The sequence below is a fragment of the Gekko japonicus genome, unplaced genomic scaffold (assembly GCF_001447785.1).
Source record: "Gekko japonicus isolate JY-2015 unplaced genomic scaffold, Gekko_japonicus_V1.1 scaffold1468, whole genome shotgun sequence".
NCBI lineage: Eukaryota > Metazoa > Chordata > Lepidosauria > Squamata > Gekkonidae > Gekko > Gekko japonicus.
Window position 1 is genome coordinate 198940 of NW_015173175.1, and position 21653 is coordinate 220592.

The following is a 21653-nucleotide window of genomic DNA, read 5'->3' on the forward strand; positions in this document are numbered from 1 at the left end:
AACCCCACCAATGTCTTCTCTCAGTTTCTTTTTGCAGTAGATAAACAGGCTCCTGAGGACCTTGCGTCACCTTCAGGCATTTTTCTTAGAGCAGCGGAGCCCTAAGGTACCAGGAAATAATACACAGTGTAAATAGATGTCTTTCACACTGGATGGTGTGGGGGGGGGGCACCTGCAGAACAAATCCTTCATCCTACCCCAACAGAATTTGCATCCCTGAGTCACCTGGCAAAGCAGGAAGCCACGGAGGTATATATATCATGCTTCAGTGAAGCTAAGGAATCTATTCCCTTTCAAAGGAAACAGCATCAGGATCAAGATCATTCTTACTGACCTTACTGGAAACAGAGAGGTAAGATTCACGTATTCTTCTTTGGGAAAGTCATTCCAGAGATGCACTTGGTTAAGCAAGTCAGAACTTGCTCGAGTGTAGGACATCTTAAACGGGTCTAGTTTTACGTCAAGAGTCCTAATTCCTTTTACAATTGGTACATTCTAAATAGCGGTACTGTAGTATGGGACAAGAGGGTCTATACGATACTTGATACCTCCCTGCCACTTCCGCACTTTCACGTTTGTCACTCGTTTTTCCATATTGCTTTGGGTCTTCCCCACCCCTTTCCACATCTGTTTTGCTTCCTCTGGGACGACTAGGGAGAGCAAAACAAATTGGGGACGGGAAACTTTGAAGCAACAGGGACAAACGACAGTGCGGAAGGGATGGAAGATCAGCCGCCAGACAAAACAGAAGAGTTCGAACATCGAGATGGGGGAGTGGGACGAGGACAATACCAAGGACGGAGCCACTATCCACATTCTCCGAAATGCCAGAATTCCGGATGCCCACACTGAATCCCGTATGAATGCAACGTAAATACTTTTAAAACCTTTCATTTAAAAATTCAGGGTTCATCCCAAAGACTTAACCGGTTTGGGTTTGTTTGGGTTTTGTGTTCATCTTGGAGAGGATTCTACAGCGCTGAGGAAAGCCAGTACTTCTGAATGCACGCTTAGCTGACCGACGAATACTATCGAATTAAAGGTAAAGGTTCCCTTGCTCGAAAGCCAGTCGAGTCCGACTCTAGGGTTGCGGTGCTCATCTCCGTTTCAAAGCCGAAGAGCCAGCGCTGTCCGAAGACGTTTCCGTGGTCATTTGGCCGGCATGACTAAACAACCAAGGCACACGGAACGCTGTTACCTTCCCCCCGAAGTGGTACCTATTTATCCACTTGCAAGTTCTTGCTTTCGAACTGCTAGGTTGGCAGGAGCTGGAACTAGAGACGGGAGCTCAGTCCGTCATGCGGCACACCCGGGTCTCGAACTGCTGAACTAAACCTAAATTCATGAAACAGGGTGGAACCCAGAGGATCCGAGATAATTGTTAGGGGGGCAAAATGGGATTGTCATTCAAAAGTGCCTAAAATGAAATCATGAAAGAATGAATGAATGAATGAATGCTTTCCTTTGAACAGTTAATGTACATTAATAGATGGAATACATGAAAGAGCATTAGACCGAGAGATTGGGTTCAGATTGTGGGGACCACGCAAACAGAACACGCACTGCAGCTGTATCACAGCTAACTCACCAGAAATTCTTTGAGGGCCGTATCACATAAAAAGCACAATTCCCCCAGAGGGTTGTCATGTTCCCCAAATCAAAATTTAGCCATTATGGGAATTATTTGCAAAATATTAAATCATGGAATAGCGATTGATGCACTCACAGTTGCTTTCTCTGTGACCGATTTCCCACAAGCGCTGCTCCACGCCTGTTTTTTGAGGATTGAGTAGACGTGGGGGGAATCGCGTGAAGCTGCGGGGCAAAATGTGGCCGCACAGCACCCTGTGTGAAATTGACATGTACCATCGGGGCAAAAGGGAAGAGTGAGCGCAGAGCAGCGCTTGTGGGAAAGCGGTCTGTGTGTTTCTGGATTGTACCAGAAACAAGCTAGGGAACAGGTGTTTTTTCAGACAACCATTTGCTCATGCCAGGTAAGTATATTAGACAAGAGGTAAGTATATTAAAACAAAAGCCTGGCCACATTTATTTCAGTATGAGCCCTTGTGAGTCAGAGGTCACTTGAACAGAGTTCTGACTCATGAAAACTCAAAATAAATGTTGTTGGTGTTTAAGGTACTGCTGGACTTTTGTTTTATTTTGCTTCAGGAGACTAACAGGGCTCCCCCTCTGCAACACACAGCTAAGTATGTAAAGGAGGGATATAACAAACTTCAATAATAGGTCCCCACTTTATTGATGATAGTAAAGGTAAAGGTTCCCTTGCTCGAAACCCAGTCGAATCCGACTCTAGGGTTGCGGTGCTCATCTCCGTTTCCAAGCCGAAGAGCCAGCGCTGTCTGAAGACGTTTCCGTGGTAATGTGGCCGGCATGACTAAACACCAAGGCGCACAGAACGCTGTTACCTTCCCACCAAAGTGGTACCTATTTATCTACTTGCAATTTCCTGCTTTCGAACTGCTAGGTTGGCAGGAGCTGGAACTAGAGACGGGAGCTCACTCCGTCATGTGGCACCCGGGTCTCGAACTGCTGAACTACTGACCTTCCACAGCCTGCAGTTCAGCGTCTTAACCACTTGAGACACCGCAGCTCCAAATTATTGATGATACTTCCAGATAAACAGGAGGCATCTATGGGCTGATGATACTTCCAGATAAACAGGAAGCATTCATCGGTTGATGATAAACAGAAAGCATTCATGGGTTTATGATACTTCCAGATAAACAAAAATCATTCATGGGCTGATATTTCCAAATAAGAAGGAGACATTCATGGGTTCCTTTGCTCATGTAATTCACAACATTCACCTAAATTTTCACAATGGCCAAGGAGTTAGGGTTTGCTAGGTCCCCTGGGGGGGACAGGGGTTTGCCCGCTCGACGGGCCCCTTACCCGCCAGCCCGGATCCAGCCACCGGGGGGAACCCCACCCCCAAAGTGCCAGGATCACGGGGACATGCCCAGTGCAATGACATCACCCAGAGGCGACATCATCACGCCAGGCACGTTGCGGGGCAGGGACACTGTATCATTTGAGGGAAAACTCTATGGTTCCCCCTCGAATGATAGTGGGCCCGCCCCAACATGCCCAAGGCAATGATGTCACTTCTGGGTGAAGTCAGCATGATGCGTGTGCTTTGCGCATGTGCCAATGATGGCCCAGAGAGGGACCGGGACTCCCCCGCTGGAATGGTGGTAAGACCTGGCAACCCTACAAAGAGTCATAAGAATTGTGTGCATGCACCCAGAAAGCTTTTCAAGTTTCGTTTTTCAAGCCACATCACTTTCACGGCAGTTTTGCTAAGAATCTCAAGGACAGCAACAGGCTAACATAGAAAAACTCATGCATGTGAACCCGTCTGGTGAGACTGAATGCAACCTGTGCCTGTGTGGAATCCAGGCCCGTAGCCACAGTGGGGCATTTAGGGGCAGTGCCCCCTCACTCGTTGCCCGTGCCCCACAATTCCTGCTATGCTGCGCATGTCCTTACCTGCTAGCAGCACTCATTCACCGATCTTGCTGCAGGAGAAGGAGAGGTGGCTGGCCGGTGCGATTAATACTTGGCGAGTATGCACTCTCTGTTACAGTAGTGAGTGGGTGAGGCCCGCCACTACTGTAGCACAGAGAGCATATTTCCCAAGTATTAGTCACACCGGCTCTGGCTCAATCTCTCCCAGGCCGAGTGAGCAGGCGGATGAGGCAGGCAGGCCAGTCATGTCCTGGCGTCATGTGACCCAGGGTAGCTGGGTCACATGACCGGGTCACATGACTACAGTGAGGCCTGCCTGCCTCATCTTACATCATCGCACCAGCTGTTCCCCCTCCCAACTCTAAGAAGATGTTCCCGTAAGAATTTATTTATTTATTTATTTATTTATTTATTAGATTTGTATCCCGCCTTCCCAGCGGCTCAGGGCGGCTAACATGCGGCGAAGCCGAGTTGAATAGATAAAATACAATAGAATAAACAACATTAAAACCACAATAAAACCCATACAATAATCAAGGTGCTCTGATCTTCCTACGTAAATCACCCAAGATGGGAAACAATGAACCCAATTTGGCAGCCAGCTGTCTCAATAGCGCGGTCTTCAGCAGCGCTGTTCTATGCACTTCTGCCAGACGATGCTTGCCCCCCATGATAGGGGCAGACAATGAAGGGATAGTGGCGGCGGCGGAAGAACTCCATCTTACAGGCCCTGCGGAACTGCAGGACGCAGGGCGCAGATCTCCTCTGGGAGCTTGTTCCACCAGGTAGGAGCTGCCACCGAAAACGCCCTGGCCCTAGTAGGGGAAAACTTAACCTCTCGGGGGCCTGGAACTTCCAGGAGATGGAGGCTCCCCGATCGTAGTGCTCTTGGGGGAACATACGGGAAGAAGCTAACAACTTTGACCTTGGGCTGATAAGGCTCCAGCTAGGAGAGTACCCTTAATTAATGACACCTGTAAGGACGAACCAGGCCCGTTACTTTACACATTACCCGTTGAGGAGGGGCAAGCATGGTAGTTCACCTCATACCTCCATCCAAGTACCGATTATGCTTAGCTTCTGAGATCTGGCGAGGTTGGGCTACACTATGACACCTTCCCTCCCAAGCTTAATTTAAGAAAGTACATTTCCACTGAATATCAGGAGAAACTTCCTTAACACGGAAAGCAGTCCCACGATGGAACCAATCACATAGGGGGGAGCAGTGGGTTCTCCCTCACTGGAGGTTTTCAACCAGAGGCTGGAGAGTCGTCTACCAGGAATGTTCTGGCTATGGATTTCCTGTCTGGATTGAGGGAGTTGAACTAAGTGACCTCTAAGGTTCATTCCAACTCCAAGACTGCACTTTAACAGCATCATTGTGTGTATATATTGTGCCAGCAAGTCGCAGCCAACTTATGGCGACCCCAGCAGGGGGGCTGTCAAGGCAAATGAGAAGCAGAGGTGGTTGGCCATGGCCTGCAGAGCCTTCCTTGGTGGTCTCCCATCCAAGTACCGACTTATGGCAACCCCAGCAAGGGGACTGTCACGGTAAGTGAGAAGTAGAGGTGGTTGGCCAGTGCCTTCCTCTGCAGAGCCTTCCTTGCTGGTCTCCCATCCAAGTACTGACTTATGGTGACCCCAGCAAGGGGGCTGTCAAGGCAAGTGAGAAGTAGAGGTGGTTGGCCATTGCCTGCAGAGCCTTCCTTGCTGGTCTCCCATCCAAGTTCCGACTTATGGCAACCCCAGCCAGGGGCTGTCAAGGCCAGTGAGAAGCAGACGTGGTTGGCCATGGCCTTCCCCTGCAGAGTTTTCCTCGGTGGTCTCCCTTCCAAGTACTGACCCTGCTCAGCTTCTGAGATCTGATGAGACTGGGCTGTTCCAATGCCCTTCCGTTCCTTAGTTTGTGTACATACGTGAAGTGCCAACAAGTCACAACTGGCTTATGGCCACCCCAGCAAGGAGCTTTCTAGGCAAGTGAGAAGCAGAGGTGGTTGGCCATTGCTTTCCTCTGCAGAGCCATCCTTGGTGGTCTCCCTTTCAAGTACTGACTTATGGCAACCCCATCATGGAGCTTTCAAGGCAAGTGAGAAGCAGAGGCAGTTGGCCATTGCTTTCCTCTGCAGAGCCATCCTTGGTGGTCTCCCTTTCAAGTACTGACTTATGGCAACCCCATCATGGAGCTTTCAAGGCAAGTGAGAAGCAGAGGCAGTTGGCCATTGCTTTCCTTTGCAGACTTTTCCTTGGTGGTCTCCCATCCAAGTACTGACACAGCTTAGCTTCCAAGATCTGATGAGAACAAGCTATACCATGCTGCCTTCTCTCTAGTGTCATTGTACGCAGTTAGATCCTTCTAAGACCATTGCCTTCGATGTACTTAGGCCCCGGACACAGGGCAAAGTTGCCGCGGGAGAGGCACGGATGGTGGGCGGATTATCCGGGTGCGATCACACCCCAACATCTGGGAAGTGGAGCGCACCCGTGGCTTACCGCCGACAATGCGAGTTAAAAAACGAGTACCTCCAAGGTAATAGTAAATGTTTGCCACGAGCTGCCTCCAGACTCCCGTGGTGTGATCGCGCCGGCGCACAGCATTCCCCTCCGGTCCCTCGTTTACCCGCCGGCACCGAGGGAAGGACCCGTGGTGTGCCACCGGCGCGTCTGATCGCGTAATCGCGGATCAAACTGCACCAGGACAATTAGCCACGCCTCCCCCCTGCGATATCCGGCCTGTGTGATTGGGGCCTTTATTGAACTAGTATAGCTCTGCTTAAGACAGTACTGCTTAAGTCAGTACTGAAGCCTGTGGGAAACATTATCCCAAGTAAAAATGTCAAAGGCTTCAAGTCACAGACATTCTTTTGCTTTACAGAAATGATCCTCCTTGTTTTGAGCCTCTGCCTGGCTACCGAGTTGCACCAGTATGCTGCGGAGGTAAGGGAGTTTGCACATTTGGATCTAAGTGATATTCTAAAGCTGGAATTGGGCGAAACCAGTGAGCAGCATCTGTATTTTACCCCAATCCTAAAGTGCTAGTCACCTCCTTCCCTACTCACTCAAAATGAGGGCCGGGTGTCTGACTAAGATCTGGGAGACCCAAGATGGTATCACCGCAGTTCCAGATGGTACTCCCGTAGCGTACATATCCAGTGGCGATGGCTTGTCAGATCGTCTGTATTTTCTAAGTTCTTCCTCAGGCCTCGTCGATGCATCCATTAAGATGTCTTGACGGTGGTGGTATAGTGGGGGGGCGGCTCCTACTCAAAAGCCTGGTGGAAGAGCTCTGTCTTGCAGGCCCTGCGGAACTGCACAAGGTCCCGCAGGGCCCGGATCTCCCCCGGGAGCTCGTTCCACCAGGTAGGAGCCACCACCGAAAAAGCCCTGGCCCTGGTCACAGTTAGTTTGGCATCCTTAGGGCCCGGGATGACCAATAAATTTTGGGGCCCTGACCGTAGTGCTCTTGGGGGAACATATGGGGCAAGGCGGTCCCTCAGGTAGGCTGGCCCCTGGCCATATAGGGCTTTTATTTATTTATTTATCATTTATTTATTTATCTTGTATCCCGCCCCGTCCCTGGGTCACAGAGCTCAGAACGTCTTGCAACGTTCATGAAAACCAATCTGTGGATAGAGATAAAACATCATAGTGACAAAAATATTAAATTGCAATCCGTAAAATAGTATCCTGGCTCAGGGATCAGACTAGAACGTGGTCATTTGGCACACAACATCCCAGAATGCTGTCATAAACAGGCGGCAGTGCTAATAGGCAGCAGAAATAGGGTTGCCAAATGTGCTGGCGGGGGACTTTGTGTTGCCTCCCGGTGCTCACGCGTGTCCCTTCCCTGTGACATCATCACGCTGGGGCGGGGCACAGCCATTTGAGGGGAAAACTCTATGTTTTCCCCTCAAATGGCTGTGCCCCGCCCCAGCGTGATGACGTCACACAGGGAAGTGACGTGCATGCGGGGGTGGGGTTTCCCCCGGGGCCCGATTCCGCAGGGGCGGAAATTGGGGCTCCAAAGCGGGTGGAATTCCGCCCCCCCGGGGGGGATTTGGCAGCCCTAAGCAGAAAACTGGCCTCGGCCGTCCTCCACGGAAAGTCTGGCAGAACAGCTCTGTCTTACAGGCCCTGTGGAATCTAGAAAGATCTTGCAGGGTTGTTGTGAGGATAAAACAGGGGAGAGGGGAACTCTATAAACCACTTTGGGTTCCCATGGAGGCGGAAGGTGGGGTAAAAATTGAGTAAATAAAAACATAATGCTGGGGTTCCCAATAATTGTGTTTTTGGCCTGTTCCGCCAGGCGTTTGGTTGATGTGGTGGATTGTTGGTATATTTACATGGTAACTCCTTTTACACCTGTTCTTTTTGCAAGCACTATTTTTTGCTTTCGGTGTTTTTGTTTTACATGAGTCTGCAAGTGTTACATGTCAATAAAGGTAATTGGATTGGATTTACTGTACTTTGCCCCGTCAGTCTTGGCCTTATTTATTTATTTTTTAAATCTCTTGGAGACTGGTGGGCCCTCTTATTTTCTTCAAGGAAATCTTGCTCAGGAGTGGAAACAGACCATTGCAAGATTTCTTTGGACCTGTTTGGTCTCTGTTTCTGGTTCACTGTGGTCACACATACAAAATAATCCACTGTGTGGATTGGCAAAATCCAGTTGGAAAGTGGATTGAAAATAAATTACTTCGTTCAAAGATTTATTGAAGAATGTATCATTCTTTAAAGCTTACTTTTTTGTAATTAGTGTGTTGGTTTGAATGTATAACTGTTCTTATGACCTTTATGTATATTTTTATTGTTATATTTGTTTTATTGTTTTAATCCTACCAATAAAATGTTGATGAGAAAGTGGATTATTTTGTGCGTGTGACCGCAGCCAAAGAGAACAAGTCAAGAAAGCCCTTTCCGGTAGACTTCCCACAACTTGGGACTTCTGACCTCAGAGGATGTTTAGGATAGGATTCATTGGAAGCCCATCCAAATCTAAATGCCGGATTTGAATTATCTCCAAAATGTGAATGTTGCTGGGAGACGAAGTATTCTCCAGTGTGTGATACCTTTCCTCTAATATTTATCAGATCTATAAATGTAATATTGGGCTATATCAGGCAAATGGGATATTTTCACCCTATCATCCCCCCCCCCCGGCCCCGTTCTGTCCACGGAGTTCAGGGAACGCTCCCCAAGGAATAGCACTGGGCACAATGTGGTCAACAGTGGGAGGGCTTCTAATGTCCTGGCCCCACTGGTGGACCTCCTGATGGCACCTGGTATTTCTGGCCACTGTGTGATACAGAGTGTTGGCCTTTGGCCTGATCCAACATTGGCATCTCTTATGTTCTTATATGGGTGGGTGGGGGTCTGCAGTGAGAAGGAGGAACTGCTGAAAAATTTGAATGCAAGCCATAAAATGAAGTGTCGTGGGAGGTATCAAGTCTCTTTGATTGCAGGGATCCTTGATGCTAGACGATGTGATGACCACCCACGTGGAGCAACAGAATGAGATCTGTGACAAACACAATGCTCTCAGGAGACAAGAGGGTGGCAAAAACATGCTGAAAATGGTAAACACATTCTAAAAAGCTAAAAGGAATCTATGTAAGCCTATCAGAAATGTCAGTGTTCAGGTGTATTTCACCCATGTGTCAGGAGGAGGGGCGGGCGAGCGAATATTTCGAATCTGAAACAATTTCCGAAATTTCCTGTTTCGTTTGAGATTGGAAATAACCCAAAATGAAACAAGGCACTCCCTAAATTTTGGGATCTCTCCAGAATTCATCTTTCTGACATATTGGGACTGTTTTGGAAATACTGGGTATATTCACCCTATTATTTCCTGTGGGGAAATAAACTCAACTATCCCGAGCGGCTATTTATTTTTTTTTAAAAAACCAAATGGCACCAAGCCTTCAGGGACTCTCATCTTCCCTCTCTACTAAAGAACCCCAATGTTTCAAGTGAATGGGATAAAGGGGCCCAATTTTAAGAGAGTGCCCACCCCCAGCCATCCTTCTCTCCATCGTTTCCTGTGGAGAAAATACCATGTTACCTCCAGGTCACCTCAACTGAACCCTTCACCCCCATGGTCTCCCCTTTCCACAAAACAGTCCCTAATATTTACAAAATGGCAGCAGAGGAGTCTCACTCCAGGAACCCTTCAACGGGGTGACCCCAGATACACTCTGCTCCATTGAAAAAATGAGGACTATCCCAGGGGTCCCACCGCTAGAGCCTGGACAGGCAGAAGGATTAACCCTTAAGTTTCCAAAAGATGCAGGTAGCCATATTGGTCCAAAGCCAGATTTCTACACGAAACTTAGGGTTGCCAGGTCCAAAGAACAACCCGGCACGGGATTTACTGGGACACTCCGGAAGAGAGGAGGGAAGAATCACACCATACCTAGGTCACTTCCGGGTGACATAGACATGTCAGGGATGTTGGGGGCGATGTGCCTACATCACCCAAAAGTGGCATAGGCACATCAGTGACATTGGGGGGGGGGGCGACACTCTGAGTTTAGGGCAAAACTCTATGGTTTGAGGCAAATTCTACCATAGAGTTTTGCCCAAAAACCAGAGTGTTGTCCCCCGACATCACCAATGTGCCTATGTAACTTCAGTGACGTAGGCACATCACATTCCAGGTATTAATTCTCCCCTGCCGGCCAGCTGGGGAGTACAGGGGGGGAGCAAAGGAAACCACGGGATCCCCCGTGTATCAGGGGGACCTGGCAATTCTAATGAAACCCCACAAAATAGTTCAACTCCAAGCTGGGTGTAATGTTATTAACCTCCTTCCCCCAAAAAAGGGAAGAGGGAAATGTTTCAGGAAGGGTTGCCAGCTCTGGGTTAGGGAATACCTGGAGATTTGGGGGTGGAGCCTGAGGAGGGCAGGGTTTGGGGAGGGAAGGGGAGGGACTCCAGTGGGGTACAGTGCCATGGAGTCCTCCTTCCAAAGCAGCCATTTTCTCCAGGGGAGCTGATCTCTGTCATCTGGAGATCAGTGGTAATCCCAGGAGATTTCCAGCCAGCACCTGGAGTTTGGCAACCCTCGTCAAGCCATGAAAGAGAAGGCGGCAAGATCATTTGGAGAAATCTCATGAAAGTGATATGATCATTGCCTTGCAATTGACACACTCTTCTGCAAGGGATGTGACACACTCATAGTCATCCCCCCCCCCCGCACCTCTACTGAAACTAAGTCCAAGTCCATTAATGCATCTTTATCTCCTACAGAAATGGAATGCTAAGATTGCGGCAAATGCGCAAAAATATGCCGACCAGTGCATTTACGAACACAGTCCAAAGGCGAGCAGAAAAATTGGTAGGTGGAATACCGATCTTCAGCAAACAGAGTTCAAGTACATTATCTAAGCACAGGGTTTTAAAAAAATAACCACTACAGTACTTCAAAAGGTGTTCATACTTTAGGAAATACAACTTGCATTTCTGTTCATTGGAAGAGGATGCAATCACTCAGGAATATGCAGGGAGTATTATATTTAACAAATATGTTTCGGGATTTAACGTCAAATAAATATTCAGTCATGATGATGTACGATTAGTTGTACTTATAATAACAGCAGCCAGAATACTTTTGGCTACATACTGGAAATCTGAAAAAATTCCAACTAGGGAAGAAATAAGTTTAAAATTGTTGAATTTAGCAGAAATGGACAAATTGAGCCTGTTGATTCAGGGGAAAGGAGAAGATTGTTTCCAGAAAAAAATGGTCGAGACTTTACAAATGGATAGATAAGAATGTTAAAAATCAGACTCAAATGTAAATCATCAAACGATGGATAATATACATGTGTAAGAAAGAAAACTAATTAAAAAGTTGATTAAAAAGGGGGATATGCAGGGAGCCTTCTTAAGTAAATATAGTACAACTTCATCCCCCATAATGAAAAAAGGAGCCTAGCAGAGATATTTTCCGCAAAAACAGCTCTCCCCACTCTTGCATTTCTATTCGTCTGCCTCTCGGCTGGTTTCTACAATGGCATTTGCAGTCTGAGATGCAAAGACGAGGTTTGCTCCCTCTTGTGGCACAGCGACGGAATTCCCAGTCTGACGCTGCACCACAAGGAAAGACAAACCTCGTTTTTGCATCTTGGACTGCAAATGCCATTGCGGAAACCAGCTGAAAAGGCGGAGGAATAGAAAGACAAGAGCGAGGAGGGCCATTTGTGCGGATAACATCAGAGACCTTGTGGGTCATTGGTAGAGCATCTGTCTGGTGTGTAAAAGGCCCCAAGTTTATTTTATTTTATTTTATTTACTTGGGATTTATATCCCGCCCTACCCAAGCGGCCCAGGGTGGCGAACAAGCAGCAATGCCGGAATAAAATATAAAATACATTAAAACATTAAAACATTAATACATACAAGCTAAAATGGTGCTCTATAGTTCACTAAATTTCCCAAGATGCACAGTGTCCCTCATTGGCGGCCGGTGTTGTAGTAGCGTGAGCGCCAGGAGTGATGTTCCTCAACCGGGCGACATCAAGCTCAGTCCCCAGCACCTCCAATCTAAGGATCTGGTAGTAGATGATGTAAGAGACCTCCCCCTGAGACCCTGGAGAGCTGCTGCCAGTCTGAGTAGACAATACTGACTTGGACCAATTCCACAGTAGAGAAATTCCCCCAAACTGACAGTTTAAAAACTGCATGTTATGTGACATTTTTCCGCAGTAAATTTTCCCTCACCAGGTGCTAACCCGAAGTTTTCTCCCTACCCCACATTTTCGGAATCCCCAGTTTTAGCGAGTTCTGAAAATGCGGGGTAAGAAGGAGGAAACTTTGAGTTTGCGCCCGGGGAGGAAAAATCTACTACAGAAAGTTTCACATAACATGCAGTTTTTAAAAGTCAGTGCGGGGAATTTCACTACTACATAAATGGTCTTGGGTGGACCGATGCTCTCATTCAGCATGAGGCCACTTCATGTGTGTGTTCATATTTGTTCATGTGCAGGGGTCATTTCACGGAAAAAGTGGTGCAGGCGCTCATTAGCATAACTCATTAGCATAACTGATTTGCATATGCCACATACCCCCTGACATCGCCGGAAGTGTGTCAGAAGGCAACACCCACCGCTCAGGCTCCACTGGACTGTTTTGGATTGCTAGCTATTGGGGGGGGGGGAACGTGCAGATCTGCCCTCGCAGAGGAGGGAGAGCTTGTACCTGAATAAAACTTGGTCTTAAAGATGCCACTGGACTGTTTTGGACTGGAGGGCCAGGGGGGGAGTTCTGCAACTTACCTGGCTGCTTCTTACTCTGACTGAGGACTGTTGGGAGCAGAGGGTGGGGCTTGTTGCATGTGCCCGCCCCCTGGGCTCTTTACTGCCGGAGCTCCACTCCTGTGCACTCCTGCTTGGATGTTTTTGTGAAATAATTCTCTTTCCATTTGCAGATGGCAGAAACTGTGGTGAAAACCTCTTTATGTCAAGCACAATCTTCCCGTGGTCTTATGTATGCGAGTCTTGGTATAATGAAAAAAAAGACTTTGTGTATGGTGTTGGAGCATCCCCAAAAGGTGCAATGGTTGGCCATTACACCCAGGTACAACATTGCTGTACATTTCCCTAACAGGGTTTGACTAAGATTTTACCAAACTTTACAGACTTTAGGCTGTGGTCAGACATGCCATTTGGCATGGTCAGGAAGCACTCCTGTTTCATCCATTGGTATTTGGCCCGGAGTTGCTCAGTCACACATCCCAGTATAATTCATTTCGCTCAGGTGCAGCCCATCACTGCGCGATCAGATGGCACATTCAGGCGCGTGGGGGGGGGGTTTTTTGCCTCTTGTGCACATGTGCATAAACAAGGAATCGAACCCCTGCATGAAGAGTTCTCCATGGACCGGTGGAGTGGCTGTTAAAGAAGGGGGGGGGTAGAGAATGGCGCTGAGTCGAGATGGACTGAGCAATCCATCCCAATGGCCTGAGTGTGCACTTGAGTGATCAGACTAGGGGAAATCCATCCGTGACCTGTTGGCAAGTGTTAGGACTTTCCCCAGTGTCTTTTAACTCCGTTTCTCTGGCGGGGCAACATGAGTTGCCGACGACTGCGGGAACTATCCCAGATGCTGCGGTCTGATTGTGCACTTTAGATCTGTCTGGCATTCACAGCTAAGTCAGGTGTAAAGGCACATCTGACCACAGCCTTAGTTGGCCTAAATGGACCATGTAGCACGCTGAAGTCTCATTTGTGACAACAGAGTGTCCAGGGTCAGATTGACCATTATGGGCACAGAGACTTCTCCCAGTAGGCTGATGGCCACCTATCCTCTCTTACCTGGGCTGGGCCAGCTCAGTGATGAGAAGGGGGGCAGTTTTTGTAGCAGGGACTCCTTTGCATATTAGGCTACACCAGGGGTCATTTCGTAGAAAAAGAGGTGCAGGAGCTCACTAGCATAACTTATTTGCATATGCCACACCCCCTGACATCACCAGAAGTGTGTCAGAAGGCAACGGCCACCGCTCAGGCTCCACTGGACAGTTTTGGATTGCTAGCTATTGGGGGGGACGGGGACATGCAGAGCTTGTACCTGAATAAAACTTGGTCTTAAAAGTGCCACTGGACTGTTTTGGACTGGGGGACCGGGGGAGCTCTGCAACTTACCTGGCTGCTTCTTGCTCTGACTGAGGGCTGCTGGGAGCAGGGGGTGGGGTTTGTTACATGTGCCCGCCCCCTGGGCTCTTTACTGCCGGAGCTCCACTCCTGTGCGCTCCTGCAGGAAATGACCCCTGGGCTACACACCCCTAATGTAGCCAATCTTCCAGGAGCCTACAGAGCTCTTCTTACAGGGGCTACTGTAAGCTCTTGGAGGACTGGCTACATTAGGGGTTGTGTCGCCTAATATGCAAAGGAGTTCCTGCTACAAAAAGAGCCCTGCGAGAGCCCCCTGTGGCATGGAGCCAACAGGACACTATCTTCCTCCTTTTCTTCTCTGGGGGGCAGTACACTTTCCCATGGCCATTTTCTCCTCCCCGTGAAAGCAACTGGAAGAAAATATCGAAATAATGGCCTCGGTTTCCTTGGTTCTCATAAGAAGGATGAAGCCAAGGAAAGCATTCAAAACATTTTTTAAAAAATGTTTCAAAATGAGCAGGAGGCTTCCATGGATTCACCTTTATCCTGGGAAAAAAATTGGTTAATCTTTAAAGTGCCGCAGGACCTCCGCTTTTCCTTGCTGCGACAGAAGTGGATAGCTCCTTGAAAGCAAAACTCAAGACTTTGTGGCTAGAAATACGAACCGTGACCTCAAAATTCAAGCCGAACATTCAAAATATGCGCATGGGGAATTCTCGATCGTTCTCGTCACTTAAGGAGGTGTTTGCTGGCTGACAAATTTTGGTTAAGAGCGATGGACTCTAACCTGGGAGAACCGGGTTTGATTCTCCACTCCTCAATATGCAGCTACTGGCATTACCTTGGGTCAGTCACAAGTTCTTTCAGAGCTGTTCTCTCAAGGGCAGTCCTCGAGAGAGCTCTCTTAGCCCCATCTACCTCACAGAGTGTCTGTTGTGGAGAGGGGAAGGGGAAGGAGATTGTAACCCTCTCTGAGACTCCTTTGGGTAGTAAAGACCACCAAGGAAGGCTCTGCAGAGGCAGGCAATGGCCAACCGCCTCTGCTTCTCACTTGCCTTGAAAGCCCCTTGCTGGGGTTGCCATAAATCGGTACTTGGATGGGAGACCACCAAGGAAGGCTCTGCAGAGGCAGGCAATGGCCAACCACCTCTGCTTCTCACTTGCCTTGAAAGCCCCTTGCTGGGGTCGCCACAAGTTAGTTGAGACTTGATGGCACTTACATACCGACACATATGTAAAGGAGGGAAGTGCCATGGTACAGGCCGATCTCATCAGATCTTGGTAGCTAAGCAGGGCCAGTTCTTAGATGGGGGGCCACCAAGGAAGGCTCTGCAGAGGAAGGCAATGGCAAGCCACCTCTGCTTCTCGCTTGCCTTGAAAGCCGCTTGGCTGAGGTCAACATAAGTCGGGACCTTCTGCATGCCAAGCAGAGGCTCTACCCTCCCCTCTCATTCTCCTCTCCTCCATTTTATCCTCTCAACCACCCCTTTGAGGTAGGTTAATTTGTGTTAGTGTGACTGGCCTAAGGTCAACCAGCAAGCTTCCGTGGCAGGGTGGAGATTCGAACCTGGGTCTCTCAGATCTTAGCCCAACACTCTAACCACTGCACCACGCTGCCTCTCAAGGACTTTTATACCCATGTTTCTTCCATCCATGAAATTCAAGGCAACTCTCTAGGATGTCAAGGAGGTCTCTAATCCTACACGGGCGGGGCACATGACGAAGCCCTGCCCCCTGCTTTCTGCCGCCCCACTTCCGGCCCTCATTCAGCCAGGAGGAGGCAGGAGAAAAGGGAGGGTAAGTTGCTTCCTCCCCGCCTTTCCCCACTCCTGCCTGCCTGGGGCCAGGGAGGGCCTTGGCGGGGCTTCCTCGCACTCCTGCCGGCCTTGCAGGTCCACCGCTGGGCCCCTGATGGGGCTCGGCAGTGGAGCCGCAAGGCCGCCAGCGGCCGGGACTGTTGGGGACGGGGGGCCTTCGCAGGGCTTCCTCGCACTCCCGCACCTTTAAGACTAACAAATAGCACCTTTAAGACTAACCTTTAAGACTAAGACTAACTGAGTGGTGGGTGTGGCCTTATGACACACTTCCGGTGATGGCAGGGTGTGTAGCATATGCTAATGAGATATGCTAATGAGTTCCCCTAGCTCTTTTTCTACGAAACGACCCCTGGGTCACACCCAGCAACAAACCCACTAAAGGGAAGTGTCTCGTTTTACCAGGTGCAATGAAACATCTCCATCTGACTCCTAGAAAAAGGCAAGATCTCTACGCACAGAAGGCCAACCTTGGGAAAGGGATGCTAGGATTCTATGTGACAATATGGCCCCTGTCACACGAGTGAGCTAATCCGGGGGGGGGGGAGCGAGGCTTTTTTCTCCGGAGCAAAACAAAGTGTGGTATCGCAATTAGACGTTCCCCCGAGGCTCCGTGCTCAGGCCATCAGCCGCCAATCACACGTTGATGGTGAAGTGCAGCAAAGAAGGGCGAGGCGGGTCAGCAGTAATGCGTTTGTGCGGAGGCGCAGTTTCGCATTTGCGCGCATACCACAGAGGTGTAAAAAAAAGATCCGGTGGGGCACAGACAGGCATCGGATGTGATGGGATACCAGCGCTTCCGCAATCAGATGCCTGACCGCGCCGCACGTTTTCCGAAAAATACTACACTTTCCCGGGTATCCTTTTACTCCGCATCTTTGATGGGGCAATATGGGTTGCCGACGGGCGCGGGACACTTGCCAGATGTTCCCGTATGATCACGCCCATAAAATCCGCCTGGCATTCGGCCCTATCGTGCGGCTAATTCTGCGTGTGATCGGGACCTATGAAAAACAAATGTGAGTGTGTGGAAAGGACTTTTGCAATGAAACCAAAGAGGTTTGTTTGTTTGTTTCTTTCTTTCTTACCTGCAGGTTGTTTGGGCTACAACTTATGAGATGGGATGTGGTGTGGCCTACTGTCCTAACCAAGGAAAGCTCAAGTATTTCTTCGTTTGTCAATACAGCCCTGCGTATGTATTAACAGAAGAAATGACTACTAATTGAGACTATCATTGTTTGATACACGTATATTTCATGTTAGGATTTCCCTCCATGCTGTGGTTTTCAGGCCTCACCATGCCTTGTCGAGAAAGCCAGACTCTGCCAAACCCCACCTGTCTCAACAGATACTGCCTGATAGCTGCCAAATTTCCTCCCCAGACGTACTCCTGACCTTCCAGATAGCTCCAGGTTCTTCCCAGGATCCATCAGGTTCTGCTGTGGTATTGCCTGCTTTGACTATCTCACCCCGGGCAAAAGCAGAGTTGCCAGAGTTCCCTCTTGATTTCTTCTCCTACACTCCCCCCAGTCTGGACACATCCAAGCCACTCCCTTGTTATGGAAGTTCAAGTTCCTATCAAGGCCCTCCCCAAAAAAACCTAAATCAAATGGAGCAATTTACTAAGGTCATCTTTCAATAGTCCTCAGGTTCAACGTCCCGTCTCAATAGTCCTTGATCTTGTGTTTAAGGTAGCCCTCAACAATGCTCCCTCTAAGCTGTGGAGTCCTGTGAGCAAAAACTCTACTTTGTGAGCTACTGGCATTAAAGTTGGGAGTGAGCGATTTGGCTACTGCATGGATTAGTTTGTTCTGGAGCCCTCCTTCCTGAGCTAAGACAAAAATGTGTGAGCCAGAGGTCAAAAAACTGTGAGCTAGCTCACACTAACTCAGCTTAGAGGAAACACTGGTCCGCAATAGTCCTCAGGTTCAAAGACTTATCTCAATAGTCTTTTTCCTTGTGTTTAAGGTAGTCCTCAGGTTCAAGGTCCTGTCTCAATAGTCCTTGGTCTTGTATTTAAGGTAGTCCTCAATAATCCTCAGGTTCAAGGTCCTATCTCAATAGCCCTTGATCATATATTTAAGGTAATCTCTCAATACTCTTTGTGTCCAAAGTCCTCTCTCAATAGTCCTTGACTTGTATTCCGTTATGTATATACACTGCTTATTTAGCATTCCAAATTTTCCTTTTAACATTCCAGAGGGAACGTGGATGGTAAACGTGAGACTCCCTATAAAAAAGGAACTCCATGTGCGGACTGTCCAGATCACTGTGATCAAGGATTGTGCAGTAAGTTTGAAAATGTTATCCTTTTTCAGTGCAAGGGGATTAACATATTAGGAATTTTTTCCAACCAACCCTAAATAGAAAAACCCAAACCCTGTCCTTATAAAATACTGGCTAATGGGTTGGACCCTAAGAACAGTGAAAGGAAGTTCACATAAAGGATCTCTATCCCTTTCTCCTGCATCTCCTCTTTGCCCCTTCAAAAGCTGTTCTGGAGGGTTTGTTTTAGGGATGGGCACAAACTGAACCACAAAGCAAAATTCATCACAAATTTTGCCCTTTTCTTGCCTCGGGAACAGAAGATTGTGATGGGTCCACCGGTACAAATTTCCATGAACTTTTAGAGCAGTTTGTGCAGTTCGTGGTAGATCATGGATGGAGTAGAAAGCAAGGGTTTAAAGGGACTCCAAGGTCAGGGGACTCCAAAGGGACTCCAAGTCCCTTTAAACCGCTATTGTCTGTTTGCCACAAAAGCCGCAAAAACAGCTGAGTGGGGGGAGGCTTACCCTCACAATTCAGCTGTTTCAGGCTTTCTTGCACAGTCCATTTAAACTTTAAAAGGACTGTAGAAGACAGCGTAGAAAAATGCTGCACAGCTGTTTCGGGCTGTGTTGTGCAGTCCCTTTAAACTTCAAAGGGACTACAGAAGACAGCCTGAAAAATAGCTGTCCGGTTGGGAGCACCTCCCCTGCGCAGCTGTTTTGGGGGCTGTTTTGGAGTCCCTTTAAATTTTAAGGGGAGTGAACAAGACAATCCAAAGAAGCTCAGCGGGGGGGGGGTAAGCTACTTCCCCCACATGCAGCTTTTGGGGGGGCTTTCCACAAACCCTGTTTAAAGGGTCTGCAGTCCCTTTCAATGGGGTTTGCATGACTACGAACCACAAATTGGTTCAGCCACAAACCAAACTGCATTTTCCTGGTTCATGTCCATCCCTAGTTTGTTTGTTTACAAAAATGTATACCCCACCTTCTGTCCTGATTAGGGCCATCAAAAACTGTTAAACACAAAAAAAACCACGTCATTAAAGCAATTAAAACCAAGCTAAAATACCCTGTTTCGCCGAAAATAAGATTCACGTTGGGGGCATGGCCCAGATCGTCGGGAGGGGAACCATATGGTTCCCCCCCGACGATCTGGGCCACGCCCCCAATGTGAGCAACATGGCTGCTTGGGGGGCGGAGTTCCCCCGGGGCCCGATTCCACCGCGGCGGAAATTGGGCCTTCAAAGCAGGGGTTTCCCCGCCCCCCGCCCACACTTGGCAGCCCTACTCTCAATGAAAAATGTAAGTGGTATAAGAATTGATAGCACAGTGGTGGGGCTTCACCCTCTGGACGTGAGCACTGACAAGCCTAAACTAAAGTAATCTCTGTTACGATGGTTCAGTAGGTTTCAAACTTTACCTTCAAGGAACCCTTTCTACTTTAGTTTGGCTGCCCAGAACACCCTAAATCAGGGGTAAGAAACATATGGTCCTTGGGCTGTTGTGGAAACAGCCTCTCTGTCAGGCCTTCCCCTCAGCCCCACCATTTCTGTGGGAAACGCAGGAGGGTTAAGATCTGGGTTAGGGGAGATCTGGGAGAGGCGGGCTTTTGCCGGCTCCCCACTAAATCAATTCCTCTCACTGCTAGGAATCAACTACTTCTCTTTGTATTTTGAGTAAAACAATACTATAGTTAATCAGGTTTGCCTGTGTTCTTTATAACGTTTACATCGTCGGCAGGGGTCATTTCGTAGAAAAAGAGCTAGGGGGACTCATTAGCATAACTCATTAGCATATGCCACACCCCCTGACATCACCGGAAGCGTGTCCTCCCCACAGCCGGCGGCGACCTCCAGCGGGCACCAGCAGGGAGCTCCAGGCCCCGCCCTCCCGCACCTCACCCAGGGGGATGGCGTCCCCCCGCGTCCCCCCCCCCAAATGACCCCTGATCGTCGGTCTCTGGCGTTACATTTTATGGCATGCATGGCCCAGCCCGACAAACTGACATTTATGTAGGGTAGTCAATCTCCCGTTGGGGATGGGGCATCCATTGGTTTGGAGCCCCTCCCCCCACTTCAGGGCTATCAGAAAGTGGAGGCCAATTGTCCATCAGGCCTATCCTGACTAGTCGTCCGACAGCTTTTATCATTATACGGTATTTTTATCATTTTGTGTGTGATTTGTCGTTTTAATATTGTTTCAATTGTATATTTAACTGTTGTACGCCGCCCTGAGCCCATTGGGGAGGGCGGTATATAAACCTAATAAAAATAAATAAATAAATAAATTTGGGGATGGAGCCTGGGGAGGACACGGACCTCAGTTAGGATAGGATGCCACAGAGTCCACCCTCCAAAGCATCTGTTTTCCCCAGGGGAACTGATCTCTGTAATCTGGAGATGAGCTGTAATTCCAGGCGATCCCCAGGCCCCACCTGGAGGCTGGCAAATTATCAGGCCTCTTTTTGTAGCAGGAACTCCTTTGCATATTAGGCGACACACCCCTAATGTACCCAATCCTCCAAGAGCTTGCAGAGCTCTTCTTGTAGGGGGCTACTGTAAGCTCTTGGAGGACTGGCTACATTGGCTGGTGTGTCGCCTAATATGCAAAGGAGTTCCTGCTACAAAAAGAGCCAAGAGGAAGGCAGCCATGTTCTTCTAAAACAGACATGTCAAACAGACAGCTCGCAGGCCAGAATTCGTCCATCTAAGGCTCTTGTCTGGCCCCTGGGCAATTGAAAGGAAACCAGTCTGAATGTGCACCAGAAGGGCCTATATTAGGGTATTTTGTTGTTTTTTTCATCATCTGATACATACAACACACTGTGTGGTTTTATTTTTTTTTCCCCCATTTTCAGCTAATCCCTGTCTACACAATAACCAATACAGCAACTGTGATCCCTTAACAAAGCAATGGGGATGCAACCACCCAGATCTAAAGGAGGAATGTAAGGCTTCTTGTAAGTGTACCACTGAAATAAGATAAAGTCTCCCCGAGTACTTGTTTATGCAACGCATGGCTTGTGTTAAAAACATAACTTCTACTACTGCTTAGATTGACGAATTAGGATTGGGCAAAGATTGGAGATTGCTACAAAAAAAACCCAACAGTTTGGTGCGAGATTTCCTCCCTTTGTTTTCTTGTAACCAAATTGGTTTCACAAATAAAGCTTTCGTTCCGGAAAGATGGCATCTTTTTCTTTTGTCGAACGATTTTTCTTTCGTTTTCTGTCTTGTGGTTTTTAGTGGACCGAAGAGGTATCACAGTGACATCCGTTGCTGGGCTCTCTGTGTGTGTGCGTGCGTGCGTGCGTGTGTGCACGTGACCTTTAAAACATCATGGGGAGCAGACGTGATGCGCACCTGAGATAAACAAAGTAACAGTCAGGGCTATTTTTGGGCAGGAACGCAAAGGAACGAAGTTCCAGCTGGCTTCAGAGTTGGCCATGCCCACTACAGCCAAAACCTCTGCGTGTG

At 48.5% G+C, this 21653-nt stretch overlaps 1 protein-coding gene across 1 annotated transcript; it reads left to right on the top strand.

Annotated features, from left to right (window-relative positions):
- The first annotated feature begins 766 nt into the window (after positions 1 to 766).
- Positions 767 to 21229, top strand: LOC107119932 (cysteine-rich venom protein helothermine-like). The gene is made up of 8 exons (XM_015422559.1): positions 767 to 857; positions 6362 to 6423; positions 8949 to 9062; positions 10735 to 10822; positions 12914 to 13062; positions 17005 to 17102; positions 18111 to 18199; positions 21035 to 21229. Exons 1-8 carry the CDS (start codon positions 767 to 769, stop codon positions 21160 to 21162), a joined length of 819 nt encoding a protein of 272 aa, XP_015278045.1. The 3' UTR covers positions 21163 to 21229.
- The last annotated feature ends 424 nt before the right edge of the window (positions 21230 to 21653 follow it).

Excerpts from the sequence above, each read along its gene's own strand:
- LOC107119932 (XM_015422559.1), top strand. The coding sequence starts at position 767 with ATGGGGGAGTGGGACGAGGACAATACCAAGGACGGAGCCACTATCCAC. Across the intron at positions 6,424-8,948 it reads TGCACCAGTATGCTGCGGAG|GGATCCTTGATGCTAGACGA; the intron begins GTAAGGGAGTTT and ends CTTTGATTGCAG. Across the intron at positions 13,063-17,004 it reads TGGTTGGCCATTACACCCAG|GTTGTTTGGGCTACAACTTA; the intron begins GTACAACATTGC and ends TCTTACCTGCAG.